A 16,318-nucleotide genomic window follows, 5' to 3' on the forward strand; every position below is an offset into this window, starting at 1 on the left:
ACTCTCTCTTCTCCAAGCATTAAGTTGGGTGTGCCTCCGAGGTCACTCATGCCTGCCAGAACATCACGCTATATGTTAATTGCCTAATTATCTCTCCTGTCAGATGGTCAGACCCTTGGAAACTGTGACTGGGTCTTGATTTGCTTTTGTGCCCCCGGTACTTTCGTAAGTATAATATGACGTGTATTTACGCACTATCTCCAGTTAGAGTTCATGCCACCAGTTGACTGGCTGAGCCTTTCGTCCATATTTTCGTTAATGTCATTAAGCATCTGTCGAGGGCTGGGCACGGCGATTCATGCCTGTAATCCCAGCACTTTGGGAGGCCGAGGTGGGTGGATGACTTCAGGTCAGGAGTTCAAGACCAGCCCAGCCAACAAGGTGAAACCCTGTGTCTACTAAAAATACAAAACTTAGCTGGGCATGGTGATGGGCACCTGTAATCCCAGCTACTCAGGAGGCTGAGGCTGGAAAATCGCTTGAACCTGGGAGGTAGAGGTTGCGGTGAGCTGAGATAGCACCACTGCAGTACAGCCTGGACAAAAGAACAAGACTCCATCACAAAAATAAAAATAAAATATTAAAAAGTACCTGTTGAGCTCCTTTATATGTAAGTGTGGTGACCAGATATTCAGTTCTTCCCAAACAGGTTTAATCTTTCCTCACAAGCGTCTGTTTATTTTTTTTATTTTTATTTTTTTTTGAGACGGAGTCTTGCTCTGTCGCCCAGGCTGGAGTGCAGTGGCGCAATCTCGGCTCACTGCAAGCTCCGCCTCCCGGGTTCACGCCATTCTCCTGCCTCAGCCTCCCGAGTAGCTGGGACTACAGGCGCCCGCCACTGCGCCCGGCTAATTTTTTCTATTTTTAGTAGAGACGGGGTTTCACCATGGTCTCGATCTCCTGACCTTGTGATCCACCCGCCTCGGCCTCCCAAAGTGCTGGGATTACAGGCGTGAGCCACCGCGCCCGGCAAGCGTCTGTTTATTAGTTCACTTTAGACTTTTTCTGAGAATCAGTATAAAGGTTATTGGTCTTCTCTTGCTAGAATTCCTATCTTTCCGTTTTGGGGAAATATGGATAACACTGACCTCTTCCATGTTCCTTCTTTGTCTTACTACTGGATCTTATGAACCCCTTATTATTGCATTTACATGTATAGCTCTGTCTTTCCTATTAGGCTGTAATAAGCTCCTTGGGGCAGGGAGTGTATCTTATTCAACCCAGAGTCTCCAGGGACCAGTGGAAGGTAGCATTCCATGAGTGCTGATGGAAAGAAATTTGATGTTAGATCATCACAGCTGTATGGTTGCTTATGATCAGAACATACTTTACTTCCTGACCTCCATACCTTTACTTCCTGATTATCTTTTATCCCTCATTCTAAGCCACTGTGAATTCTTTTTTGGAAAGGAGAAATGGGTAAATGCAACACATTTTAATGCATTTTTTATTCCTCCCAGGTACTATCTTGGTCGTCGGATGTTTATTGTTATTTCTGAGCCAGACATGATCAAGCAGGTGTTGGTTGAGAACTTCAGTAACTTTACCAACAGAATGGTACGTAGTTTTCTTTCTGTGTATAGATGGATGGAGAATCGTTCTCAGATGGAGGCATTGCATGTCAGATCCAATGGGGATGCAATCAGGCCTCTGATCAGGTTTATGTCAGTTCCACTCAAAACTAAGCTCCTCAGTGAACTCGGTTTTTCAAAAGAGATCTATGGGACTGGTACAAAAGAGTAGCATTTACATGTAAGAAATGCTTTAAGAAAGCTAAAGCTCAAGGGAAGCTGAGGCTGTTAAAAATGCTAAAACCAAGAGGGTTTTCTAAAGCTGGGTTGAAAGCTGGGGGAATCCAGAGGGCACAGGCCAAGTGACTGATGGAGAATGAGCGAGGCCAATAAATATCAGTTGGAAAGCAAAATTTTGAGGTTCTTGCACTTACATCTTTCCCAGAAAGAATAAGAGTACTAAGGCTGGAAAGGGAAGACAAGCAAATTAGGAAAGAAATTTGTTCCCCAGTAAGAGAAGGAAGCTTTAAGAGGGCTCCTTTATATTAGTTCAAGTTTCCAGCCTACATGCATGTACATATCCCTTTGTTTTTGGAAAGTAAATGTCCTACTACTTATCTTTGATGAGAAATCCCAAAGGATGGAAGAAGTGACGGAAAATGGCAGCGATCAGGCCAGGCACGGTGGCTCATACCTGTAGTCCCCACACTTTGGGAAGCCAAGGTGAGCGGATTGCTTGGATTCAGGAGTTTGAGACCAGCCTGGCCCACTTGGTGAAACCCTGTCTCTAGAAAATTACAAAAATTAGCCGGGTGTGGTGGCACACATCTGTCGTCCCAGCTACCTGGGAGGCTGAGACGTGAGAATTGCTTGAATGCTTGAATCTGAGAGGCTGGGAGTGGGAGGCTCTGGTGAACTGAGATCGCACCACTGCACTCCAGCCTGGGTGACAGAGACCCTGTCTCAAAAAACTTAAATAAATAAATAAATGAAATAAAGAATGAAAAAATGATGGGTATCAGTGCTATCCATTTTCCAAAAATAAGGAGATAGGCATTCTAGCAGAGAAGACCTGTAAACTTTATGTTGATTCTTGGAAAAAGTCTAAAGTGAATTAATAAACATGTTTGTGAGAATTCAGAGAATCACCATGCCAGCCATTTTTGGGGGTCCCATTAGACCTCACTTTTCATTTTTTTAGGGAAGTAAGTAATGTATTCATTCTTTTGTTGATTATTGGGCAAAGTTTTGCATACCTGCCATATGCCAGGCACTGTGTAGGTGCCGACTGTAAAGAGACAGTGTCCCTCGAGGAACTCTCGCTTTAGTGAGGGAGGCAGACAAGGAAGGGGACCAGCACAATGCAGTGTGGTGAGTGCTCCTGAGGTGGGGAGCCCAGGCCACCAGGATGCGGACAGAGGAAAGCTTATTGGGTGGGAGGCGTTTGGGGCTGAGTCTTAAAGAAATTAGAGAGAGTCCCCTTTCCTGTGTTCCGAACTAGGTGAGCCATCCAGAGTGTGTCCTTGTCATCACAAGAACTTATGAGATGGGTACAGTTATAATCTCTATTTTATAGACAAAGAAACTAAGGTTCAGAGAGGCTAAATGATCAACCCTGGTAACATGGCTTACCACGAGGAAGAGCAGGGATTCATGTGCCATCTCTCAACTTAAGTCTAGAGCTCTTTTTACTGCCACAGCTGTCACAGCTGCCTCAGTGACATTTCTGGATGTCAAGGTTGAATGGAGTAATTGGCCACTCACCCAAAATATGCTCATCTTCTTCCAGCCCCAGAGCATCATGCCCAACTCCAGACATCATGTGACCTCTAGAGGGATGTGGCCTGCAGGGGGTTGGCTGGCCTGCTACCTTCATCCTTCAGGATGGCTGAAGGAATTGCAGAAGTTTAACTGCTTCTCTGCTGCCTCTAGATTCTCTTTCCCAAACACTGCGTTGCTATCTCCTTGCTCAAAGTCCCCTGAAAGCCGTCTGTCAAGAAACCGATTCTGATGATTCAATGCAGCTGTAGCTGTAGCTTGTTGCTCCATCAGCCTCAGCAAGGAGTGCTGAGTAAAGAAGTTGGAGAAGACAGTAAGTCAAAGTGCATGGACCACCAAGCTACATTCTAGCAAGCAGCAAAGGCACTCACAGGAGCCTGCCATCGCGCTTGAGACTGTCCGAGCCCCTAAGCCATGAGATGGCACTTGCCAACCGGTGTCTCCATATTTCCTCCCATGACACCAGGACATGTGACCCTGAGAGCTGACCTAGAAGAGGTCAATGATTTCGCATGCTAGGGGCAGACATACTCAATGCACATGTTCAAGCAGGGGGGACCCAATAACATTGACCTCAACTTTGGTCAATTTCTCCTCCAAGCCATTCGTCTGCTGTTCCTAATTTCTTTCACCATCCCCTCACCCACCCCTCCACCCAGGCTAGGTCCAGGGCCACAAACTCCAGAGTATAGTTCCAGTTTTCTTCCTCTTCCACTCAGCACAGGATTAAGCCTTCAGGACTAAGTCCAAGTTCCCCAGACAATTAAGGGCCCTTGTGACTTAGATCCATTGTGTGAGGTGCTTGGGGCTAAGTCTTAAAGAAATTAGAGAGAGTCCCCTTCCCTGTGTTCTGAACTAGGTGAGCCATCCAGAGTGTGTCCTTGTCATCACAAGAACTTATGAGATGGATACAATTATCATCTCTATTTTATAGACAAAGAAACTAAGGTTCAGAGAGGCTAAATGATCAACCCTGATAACATGGCTTAACACTGTCTCTCACTGCTCCCCAATACAAATCGTCACTCCAGCCTCTCTCTGCTCACCCTCACCTGCTCTGGAGGGGCCTGAACCTTTGCCTTGCTCATGCTGACACTGCCCCAGAATTGAAGGCAGTGTAACAGTGGGGCTCATATTGATTATGACGTGAACTTGAGCACATCCCTTTTTTGGAGGGGGGACAGGGTCTTGCTCTGTCACCCAGGCTGGAGTGCAGTGGTGTGATCAGAGCTCACTGCAGCCTCAAACTCCTGGGCCCAAGTGATCCTCCCATCTCAGCCTCCTAGGTAGCTGGGACTGCATATGTGTGCCACCATGCCTGGCTAATTTTTAAGAAAAAATATTTGGCAGAGATGGGGTCTTACTATGTCACCAAGGCTAGTCTCAAGCTCCTGGCCTCAGGTGATCCTCTCACCTTGGCCTACCAAAGTGTTGGGATTATAGTCCTGAGCCACTGTACCTGGCCACATTTCTTAACTTAAAAAAGAGCCAGGGCAGCTCTTTTTAAAAATATCTGTGGAAAGTGGAGCTGAATCAACATGACTCAGCAGAAATGGTCACAACCAGTGGCAGAACTTCTTATTCTTGGCCTCCTCTCAAGGCCTGGAGTTGGAGGATATGGTCCACCTTACTGGGCTGTCGTAAAGCCAGATGGGATCATGCATATAACCTCTCCCTCTACACAGTACTTGGCAGGTGACACATTAGTGCTTCTCACAAGAAAACCCTCCACCTCTTCCACACCCATCCAAACTCTTGCTGTTCTTCACGACACTCCTCAGATTCTGCCTCCTCCAGGAAGCCTTTCCTGCCTCCATCCACACGCACTTTTCCCCTTCCCTGAACTCTGGCAGCACTCACCACGTGCATCACTCATTGTCACAGTTGATCCCTTTGTGCCTTCTACTATTTATAGTAAAGGAGGATATGGCTTTCAGTCTAGCTTGATTATTAGCTCTTTAAGGCCAAGAACTGTATCTTGTACTTCTTTTTTATACCCCATGACATAAACACATATTGACTCTTCAGCATCCAATATATTCTTGTCCCAACTGAATGGAATTTCCATCAACTTGACATTCCTCCCAGAAGAATGAGGCATTACTTGAACCAGGAGTTGCAATACAGTCTTCTTCGTCTTGGTCATTCACAAACACGTAAAAAGACCCATCGCAGATGAGCTCTCCAGGAAACCCCAGTGTTTATAGTTTTCCATCTGGGAATGCATCCACTTATGTGTAGCTTTGCTTATGGTCTTTAAGCCAATTCTGTATCGATGGTAAAACAACCCTTAGTGACTCAATTTTTTAAAAAACAGTCTTTAAAGTGGGATTTTCTCACAGGTTTTTGAAAGTCAAATTAAATTGGGTTCTGTGGTTCCCTCTTATCCATATGCTTATTTATCTGCTCAAAGAACTCAAGGAGATTAGTGAGACGTGATTTGTCCTTACCGACACCACGTTGCCTTCCCTCTAATAGGCCATGTTTACTTAAGCGTTCAGCGATTCAGCTTTATTATACATTCACTCGGTAAACATTAAATGCTTACTCCATGCAAGCTGCTACCAAACGGTCCCTTGTGATACAGAAAATACCTCGGCATATTAGTTTGATAAATTAAGTGAAAAGGAACTTAAATAATGCATGCTCTCATTCTCCAACAGGGAGAGCCCATCTCTGCTCACAGATTCAGGCTTGAGTTACGTGAGTTTTGTCCCTGGACGGCCTGGTGGAGAAGGGCTCTGATTTGGGAAACTGGATTTAGCTCTGAAATTTGACATGAGCTGTAAGCATCCCATGAGGGATCCATAGAGCGTATTCGCTGGAGGTGGGGGTGATGCAACAGGGAGCTCCCTGACATACATCAACACTGAACAAATGTGTGAATTCAAATATCATCCTGTGAAATATTCTTTTCCAAACTCCAGAACACTGGCTGGAGCAGACTATGGGTTGGATCCAGAGCAGCAATTCTTAACGTCATGCTTTCTCATTCACCATTTTTGGGGCACTGGAGTCTGTGCAATGTTGCTTCATCTTGCTCATTTTCCATGTGGGCCTTGTAAGTCTCTATCAATGTCCTCCGTGCTTCCTGAAACTGCTCCGTGATGGTGCAGCCACAGTTTATCAAACCCAAATCAGTCTTCTTGGCATTTATAGAAGCTCAGTCATCCTGGTACATCAGGACTTGGATGTTTTTATTTAGACATTTTCAGTGAGCTCTTCTTTGCTGTCAGGTACAGTACCTAATGAAGCCATAGCACAGCTCTTTTTTAAATATCTGTGGAAAGTGGAGCTGAGTCCACATGACTCAGCAGAAATGGTCACAATCAGAGGCAGAACTTCTTGTTCTTGGCCTCATATCAAGGCCTAGAGTTCGGGAGCTGTGGGAAGGGTGATAAGAGGTAGGCCAGTCTTTGGCCCATGTTAGCTTGGTCTGGTCAGATGGGCATGTCAGGGACATGTCAAAACACGAAGCCTACTGCCTTGAAAATGTGGGTTCTGGTCTGGAGTGGCAGCATGGAGTGCCATCCCTCAGGTCCTCATGAGTAACACAGAGGTCACCTCTCCAAGCACAGGTTGAGCCAGACCATTGACACACAAGAGGCACATCCAAAGCCATGCGATGGACGTGGTGGGCGGTTTTATCCAGAACCATCAACACTCAGCACCCTGGCTGCCCCAGGTTCAGCCTCTCAGGGGCTGCTTCACTCACTCTCCACACAGCTGTGAACATTGCAGGATGAGTCACTGTGAAACCACAAACTCCTTAGCACTGGTGAAGATAACTAAAGTTATAGGCAAATTAGTCACTGGAAACCTTCCTGTCCTCTGTATCTGCAGAAGCCTCCTATTCAAGGAAGAAAAGAGCATGTTGGCTCATTGCAGAGCTAATTGGCAAGGAAAGTTCAATTCAGGGATACAGGTGGGTCAGACCCCCTTGTGTGGGGGCCACAGGGACCCGCCTGCTGGCACCCATTGAGGAGAGAGGGGGCCTCGGCAGACTTGCCATAAAACTGCTCCCCTTGAACCCGTTCCTACACTTGTAACCAGTACTTCTCCACTGACAGTTTTTGAAAACCGTTCACCTGGAGTTCCTGGTTCTCTTTCTTTTAAATCAAACATTGAGTAAATGAAGACACTCAGATGCTCAAACATGTGCAGCACGATTTAAGTTGTGAGAGTGGTTGCCATGCGTGACCTAGGGAAGCTCTCATGGCTTCAGTAAAACCTTGCCAACTTTTTTTAGCTGTGCACTTCTTGAGAAAGGTCCATTCACATTACAGGTCTACAGCTCTGAGCAAGGCAGAAGTTCTTCCTGCAAGCACAAACAGACTGCAGAGGGCAGTGAAACCAGAAACACAGGTGTGCAACCTCATTTGCCTGCCCTCCTCTCTATTTTGAGGCCTTTTTGTTTTATGTGACCTCCCTCCCCTTCTCTGTCCCAATCTCCTTATAACACCCACTTTCTTCTTTTAATGTCCCCCTCTACTAAGCCATAGCCCAGCGGTATGGCGAAAGGTCTTTGCTGTGCATAGGAAACCCTCCAGTCTGAACTGGAAGCTTCTTGTGGCAGGATGGGCCGCCCATTGGAATTCCCAGGTGACAGCCGCAATGGGATGCCTGTTCCCCGCAGGTCTCCCATTTCACCTGCTTTTCTAATGTCTGGACATGGGTAAGTCCTGGAAAAGCCAGATCCAGGGCATTACATTTAATCAGTACAACACACTGAGCTTCATTTCCAACATGGTAGCTAAGTTTTAATTCTAACATCTTTAAAAGTACTGAGTGTCTTGTGATGCCTTGGGAACGCAGGAATAGCATTAAGTGGTATTGATTCTCAATGCTCAAATGTACTTCTCTCTGCCTTGCAGAGTTTTTTCTAAAATTTCAAGACCTTGTTGAAAATGATTTCATATTTTGTGTCTTAGTAGACTCTTGGTTCAGCAGGAAGCTATCTTTATATATTCTTTTTAACAAAAAGAAATTAGTAAAAGCTTGCTCTGATATTTATGCTGTCTTGCCCTAACTTCTGTGGTGGCAGAAGTAGAAATAAGTGGGTAAACCAGGAGATTAATATCTACAATTTAGGCATAAGAATAGAGAAAAAAACCATAAAATCAATTCTTGTCGCTCAATGAATATATTCCAGAACATTCCATGAAAGTCAAGTCACTGAGTCCTGATTCTCCCTGTCTTTCTCTGCCCCAATCTCCCTCTTACGACATTCCCTTTCTTCTTCCCATTTCCCCTCTTCTAAGCAATAGCCCAGTAGTATGGTGAAATGTCTTTGATTTTAGTTTAAAGAAAAGAAATCGGATTCTGGATTTGCTACTTCTTCTTAGTTGAGTGGCCTTCAGACAATCCTTTAAACTCCTGATTCTCAGTTTCCTCCTGTGTAAAATACGTTAGACTAGCTAATCCCTAAGGTCTGTTTGATGCCCAGTTCATGTGACCGTTGGCAGCCACAGGGAGCCACGGAGTCCCACCAGCGTCCCACAGAGCCACTTGGAGTTTCAGGTACAGGGAACAAGCTCCCTCTTAGGCCCCCTCAGGAAAATTTCTTCTTGCAGCCAAGCATGTCAAGTGCGATATCAGGAACACCCTTGTCCTTGTTGAACACTGCTTCTGGCCAGAAACTCTGCTGAGATCTGTTGGAGAGTTTCCTCCAAAGATAAGAGTTAACAAGCCCCCAGATTCCCTTCCCCGCTCAGGAGGGGCCCTCGCTGCCGGCTGTCGGGCTGATAGAAGCACAGTCCCAAGCGCCTGGCTTCCTCCTCCTCCCCAGTGGATAAAATGCTGGAACTCTGTCAGGCAGGACTGCCATAATTAGAAGAGGCCCCTTTCCAGTAACTGAAGCTGACTAGGCAGGTAGAGCCCAAATTTGTTTTTAGCCACCGCATGCCCCTGAGTTGACCCCTTGAGTGGTGGACACATCTCACAACCTCACCTGGAGGCCGTTCTCTCAGGCCAGTCACACTCTCCTGCAGAGAGAGGGAAGAGGATGTCATCTCTATGACCACCTTCTACCGGCAGAGGGAATGAATGGAAACCGACATGTAGAATAGTAAGACCACTACCGTTTTCATTTTCGGTATTTTTTTTTTATATTTCAGTTTTTTTATACTCTATTTTTAGTGAAAGGAACACCTTTACTGTTTCAAACCACCAAAATATAAACCCTATTTGGTTCAAATCTTTGTACAGCCAGATAGCGATAGACATAAATTGAAAATAGCCTCAAGTATAGAATTTGGGTTTATCCAAGTGACAGAATTCTTGAGTCTCAGTTGATTATAATATAATGAGGGGGCAGTACCAGGTCTTTCATGTCTCCAGGTGGGAAGGGGACAAGTTGCACAGCGGCTGTCCTCATCCGTGCCTGGTTGTGTGAGAATTAGAATCAATGTTTGTAACAGTGGTACCTAGTCTTTGTGACCGTGGTCCTCTTTTCGATATGAATATTTTTGCAGCCTAGTTGGCGTAAACAAGTTGACTCTCTCTACTCGCATTATAAGCACTGAGGTATAACACTATATCTTGGAGTCCTTGGAAGCACCTCATCCTATTCAGGTGGCCCCTCAGCCCGCGTGACTGTTTCAGAACTGTTGATCATCTCTCAAGGCATCCCAGAGATCATTTAGATTTTGAGTCCATGTTCTTGCATGTTCCAGAACACAAGAAAACATTTTTGGCTATAGCTTCATATTCTGTCATGCCTTTCATCCCTTTCTCCTGATAATACACGAACTCGGTAACAGCAGAAATGCATTCCATGTGTTTGCAACACTCTGGAAGGAGCCAGTGGTTCTTGTGTGGCTTTACCAGGCCAGTTGAGAATCACTGGGCTGGCCCATGAGAAAACTTCAGTAAGTGGCTGCTGTCTTCAAGCACCCATGGAATGCCGAGGTGTCGGTTTTCTTCAATAACCTGCTCCTCAGGGCAGGGTTTCCTAATTGCTGGAGAATGACCCAAGAGTTGATGAAACAATGTGAAAAGGACTGTGTTTGCTGTAAGATGGACAAGTATTGGTGATAGGCCACCCCATTCCCACCCGCCATTCTTTGTCTTGATTGTTCCAGTGCCAGTACAGCACCTGGCACACAGTAGTCACTCCATATTCACAGCATAATCGCAGACACCACTCAGAGCCGAGCATGCACAGCCCTAAACATAAAGTGCAGCAAACCCAGCTCAAGATCGTTGAAAATAGCAGCCATTCATCTCTTGCTGTGGGATTGCCAGGGAGGGCCAGAGACTGTGGTCTTGACACATTCTGTGCAGAGTTCATCCACATCTTCCTAAATGCCCAAGGCATGGCTAGTTGGTGCAGAGCAAGTGAAGACAACGAGGGGCCCCTCTGCTGGGTTTTCTGTCCCCCTCTGGCTGCCAGCACTAATCCACCCTTTGAAGAGAGGCAGCAGGGGCAAAGTTCAACCACACCTTCCTCTCTTACCTGTTATCACCCCTCTAATGACGTCTCACTCTCTCTGCTCACCATCTCCTTCCTGCCTCTTTTAGGAGGTGGGAAACAAAGGGCCCATAGGCCCTGAAAGGGGCCACCCTTTGAAGGAGGACACATGACCACATGTGTCTCCTTTGACATCCTAATGGGATCCATGTTAAAAAAGGAAGTTTTTAACCTGGTCTCAGAGGACACTTGCAAGAGATGCCGAGGAAGGCAGTGTGATCATCCCAAGTCAAGCAGCCTAACATGAGCCTGTGAGAGAGAAACAGCAATCCACCCACAACGTGTGGTCATCAAAGGGCGGCAACCCCAGTTACCTGCTTGAGATTAAAAACCCAAATTAAAACAGGGTTAAAGGATTCCTGCCAGCTCTTAACACCTCTCTTAAAATGTGGCCACTGTCTGAAAATCATCGTTTAGCTGATGAGGTCTAACTTCATTACGCATCACAGTAGGACACTCCTTCCTGAGGCCGGACACTGCTCCCATGAGCGCAGTAGGACAGACCTCCTCTGTTCCTGACAGTGATAGCCCAATACAGCCTGACAAGCGAGTGCTCAATGAAGGTTCCCAGATCTTTTGAACGTGACTTTTTGCAGGTCAGGTTGCTTCCATCACATGCACTAAACAACTAAATTTTAAACCTAAATATGAAGCCTTATAATTAAATCTGTTGATTTTCATCTTGTTGGTGTTCATCCAGCATTCAAGTCTGTCCAAATTAAATGATTATTATCCCTTAGTATTTTTTAAATTGAAGTAACTTCCACACACAAATCTTGAGTGTAAAGCTCAATGTATTATTGTCTATGTATTTCCCTATGTGACCACCACCCAGATCAAGATACAAACATTTCCAGCACTCCAGAGGGTTCTCTCATGTCTCTTCTCAGTCAACCCATCTCTACCATCCAGAGAAAACCACTCGTCTGACGTCGATTTGTATAGAGTTCTCTTTTCCTGCTGTTGAACTTCACATAAATGTAAACTTGCAGTATGTGTCCTTTTGTTCTGGCATCTTTTGCTCAACATAGTGTCTGTAAGAGTCATCCACGCCATGTATTAAGATTAATATAGCCAGGTGTGGTGGCTCAGTCTTGTAATCTCGTACCTTGGGAGGCTGAGGCAGGAAGATTGCTTGAGCCCAGGAATTCAAGACCGGCCTGGGCAACAAAGTGAGACCCCTGTTGCTATAAAAAAAAAAAAATTTAAAGATTAGCCAAGCGCTGTGGTGTGTGCCTGTAGTCCCAGGTAATCAGGAGACTGAGGGAAGAGAATGCCTTGATCCCAGGAATTTGAGGCTATAGTGAGCTATGATCGTGCCATTGCACTGCAGCCTGGGGACAGAGCAAGACCGTGAACATAGTTTGCATTTTTCATTGCTATGTAGCATTCCAATGTATAGAAACACCACAATCTATTCCTCTGACAGTAAACATTTAGGTTTCCAGTTTTTTGCTATTATGAATTAGGTTAATATATCAACAGGCATTTATGAAAACTTGAAAACTTAGGAGTGGCATTGCTAACCCATGAGAGTAGGTGTGTGGTGGATTTTTGTACATACTGCCAAACAGTTTTCCAAAGTGGTTGAGCCAATTTATACTCCCATAAAGTGGAGCTCTAGTTGTTCCAATCTTAGCCAGCACTTTCATCTTGCCGTTATTTTTCATCGTAACTATTCCAGGGGCTGGATAGTAGTGGTATCTCACTGCAGTTTTAATTTGTATTTATCTGGTGACCACAACATTGAGAACTTTTTCTTTTTTTTTTTTTAAGATGGAGTTTCACTTTTGCTGCCCAGGCTGGAGTGCAATGGTGCAATCTCGGCTCACCACAACCACCGCCTCCTGGGTTCAAGCAATTCTCCTGCCTCAGCCTCCGAGTAGCTGGGATTACAGACATGCGCCACCATGCCTGGCTAATTTTTGTATTTTTAGTAGAGATGGAGTTTCTCCATGTTGGTCAGGTTGGTCTCGATCTCCCGACCTCAGATGATCTGCCCGCCTTGGCCTCCCAAAGTGCTGGGATGACAGGCGTGAGCCACCACACCCGGCCGAGAACTTTTTCATTTGCTCTCTGGCCATTTGAATAGTCTCCTTTACAATGTGCCTGTTGCGTCTTTGCCCCTCCCCCACTGTTATTTTAAGGTGTTTGACTTTTTCTGATTGACTTGTTGCTCTTTGTGTGTTCTGCCCTGAGTCTTTTGTCAGATAAACGTGTTGTGAATATCTTCTCCCAGTCCATGGTTTGTGTGTTATATTTCTTAATAATAACCTTTGATAATAAAGTCCAATTTATCAAAATCTTCTTCTGTGGTATTGCTTTTGGTATGCTCTTTAAGAACTCTTGCCTTATATACAAGGTCACAAAGATATTCTCTTGGAAGCATCATGGTTCTACCTTTCACTATTGGGACTATGATCTATCTCCAGTTAACTTTTGTGTATAGAGTAAGGTATGGATCAAGGCTCATTTTTTTTTCTCTCTGTATTGATATCCAATTGCCCCAGTACCATTGTTGAAAAGACCACCCATTCCCCCCTGAATTGAACAGCACCTGTGTCATAAATCAAGAGATCGTATGTGTGAGTCTACTTCTGGACTCTAGTCCAGTTCATTGGTCTTTTTGTTTATCCTTGCACCAATATCACGATATCACACTCTCTTAAATAGTACGGCTCTGTCATCGATCTTGAAAGATGGCAGTGTGGCCAGGCACCATGGCTAATGCCTATAATTTTTGGGAGGCCAAGGTGGGGGAATTGTTTGAGGCCAGGAGTTTGAGATCAGCCTGGGTAACATACCTGTCTCTACTAAAAAAAAAAAAAAATGGTTCTAATTAGCCAGGCATGGTGGTGCACACCTGTAGTCCCAGCTACTCAGAAGGCCGAGGTGAGAAAATTGCTTAAGCCCAGGAGGTGTAGGTTGCAGCGAGCCATGATTCTGCCACTGCACTTCAGCTTGAGCAACAGAGTGAGACCCTGTCCGAGAGAGAGACAGAGACAGAGAGACAAAGAGAGAGAGACAGAGAGAGAGAGAGAGAGATAGCAGTGTAAATTCTCGTGGTTATTCTAGTTCTTTTGGTTCCATATATATGTTTACAGGAATCGCTTGTCAATTTTTTACATTTTTTTAACTTTTAATTTTTATGAGTATGTAGTAGGTGTATACATTTATGGGGTATATGAAATATTTTGATACAAGCATGCAATGTGTAATAATCACATCAGGGTAAATGGGGTGTCCATCATCTCAAGCATTTTTCCTTTCTTTGTGTTACAAACAATCCAATTATAATCTTTTATTTTCTTGCCCTGTCTTATGATGCTGATCTTTTGGTTATTTTAAAACATACAAATAAATTGTTATTGACTATAGTCACCAAATACTAGCTCTTATTCATTTTTTCTATTTTTTTTCCATCCATTAACCATCCCCACCTCCCCCGACATTCTTTCACTACTCTTCCCAGCCTCTGGTAACTATCATTCTACTGTCTCTATGAGTTCAATTGTTTTAATTTTTAGCTCCTACAAATAAGTGAGAACATGCCAATTTTGTCCTTCCGTGCCTGGCTTATTTCATTTAACAAAATGACCTCCAATTCTATCCACGTTGTTGCAAATGACAGGCTTTTATTCTTTTTTATGGCTGAATTGTACTCCCATTGTATATATGTACCACGTTTTCTTTATGCAGTTGTCTGTTAATGGACACTTAGGTGCTTCCAAATTTGGCTCTTGTGAACAGTGCTGCAATAAACATGGGTGTGCAGATATCTCTTTGATACACTGATTTCCTTTCTTTGGGGTATATACCTAGCAGTGGGATTGCTGGATCATATGGTAGCTCTATTTTTAGTTTTCTTAGATTTTTGAGGAGCCTCCAAACTGTTCTCCGTAGTGATTGTCCTAATTTACATTTGCACCAACAGTGTATGTGGGTTCCCTTTTCTCCATGTCCTTGGCAGCATGTGTTATTGCGTGCCTTTTGGCTATAAGCCATTTTAACTGGGGTGAGATGATATCTCTTTGTAGTTTTGATTTGCATTTCTCTGATGACCAGTGATGTTGAGTACCTTTTCATTTGCCTGTTTGCCATTTGTATGTCTTTTTTCTTTTAACTGTCTATTCAGATCTTTTGCACGTTTTAATAGGATTATTAGATTTTTTTTCCTGTAGAGTTGTTTGAGCTCCGTCTATGTTCTGGTTATTATTCCCTTGCCAGATGGGTAGTTTGCAAATACCTCCTCCCAGTCTGTGGCTTGTCTCTTCACTTTGCTGATTGTTTCCTTTGCTGTGCAGAAGCTTTTTAACTTGATGCAATCTCATTTTCCCTTTTTTGTGTTGGTTGCCTGTGCTTGTGGGGTATTACTCAAGAAATCTTTGCCCAGTTCAATGTCCTAGATATTTTCTCAAGTGTTTTCTTTTAGTAGTTTCATAGTTTGAGGACTCATATTTAAGTCTTTAATCCATTTTGATTCAATTTTTGTATATGGTGAGAGATAGGGGTCTAGTTTCATTATTCTTCATATGGATATCCACTCTTCCCAGCACCATTTATTGAAGAGACTATCCTTTTCTCAATGGTTCTTCTTGGCACCTTTGTCAAAATGAGTTCACTGTAGATGTATGGATTTGTTTGTGGGTTTTCTATTCTATTCCATTGGTCCATGTGTCTGGTTTTATGCTAGAGCCATGCTATTTTAGTTACTATAGCTCTGTCATATAATTAGAAGTCAAGTAATGTGATTCCTCCAGTTCTGTTCATTTTGCTCAGGATGGCTTTGGCTATTCTGGGTCTTTCGTGGTTCCATACATATTTTGGCATTGTTTTTTCTATTTCTGTGAGGAATGTCACTCTTTTGATAGAGATTGCATTGAATCTATAGATTGTTTTAGGTAATATGGACATTTTAACAATATTGATTCTTCCAATTCATGAATATGGAATATCTTTCCCTTTTTTTGTATCTTCAATTTCTTGTGTCAGTGTTTTACAGTTTTCGTTGTAGAGATCTTTTACTTCTTCAGTAAAGTTAATTCCTAAGTATTTCATTTTATTTGTAGCTATTGTAAATTAGATTGCTTTCTTGGTTTCTTTTTCAGATTGTTCACTGTTGGCATATAGAAATGCTGCTGATTTTTGTATGTTGATTTTGTACCTTGCAACTTTACTGAATTCATTTATGAGATCTAATAGCTGTTTGGTGGAATCTTTAGGTTTTTCTAAATATAAGATCATATCATCTGCAAACAGAGATAATTTGACTTCTTCCTTTCCAATTTGGATACCTTTATTTCATTCTCTTGCCTGATTACTCTAGCTAGGACTTCCAGTACTATGTTGAATAACAGTGGTGAAAGTGGGCATCCTTGTCATGTTCCAGATCTTGGAGGAAAGGTTTTTAGTTTTTCCCCATTCAGTATGATACTGTGGGTCTGTTGTAAATGGCTTTTATTACGTTGATTGATGATCCTTCTATGCCCTTTTTTTAGGGTTTTTATTATGAAGGGACATTGAATTTTTCCAATTTATTTGCATACAGTTGCCCATA

The 16,318-nt window shown here is 43.7% G+C and overlaps 1 protein-coding gene across 4 annotated transcripts in view; it reads left to right on the top strand.

The window, feature by feature from the left end:
• The window catches only part of TBXAS1 (thromboxane A synthase 1), a 199,133-nt gene that overhangs the window by 81,491 nt on the left and 101,324 nt on the right, over positions 1-16,318 (top strand). For all 4 annotated transcript variants that reach the window (XM_025380315.1, XM_025380316.1, XM_025380312.1 and 1 more), the window contains exon 4: positions 1,461-1,557. In XM_025380315.1, the coding sequence (XP_025236100.1) occupies positions 1,461-1,557 (97 nt within the window). The remainder of the gene's footprint in view (positions 1-1,460; positions 1,558-16,318) is intronic.

Source organism: Theropithecus gelada, chromosome 3 (genome assembly GCF_003255815.1).
Source record: "Theropithecus gelada isolate Dixy chromosome 3, Tgel_1.0, whole genome shotgun sequence".
In the NCBI taxonomy this organism is placed as follows: Eukaryota; Metazoa; Chordata; class Mammalia; order Primates; family Cercopithecidae; genus Theropithecus; species Theropithecus gelada.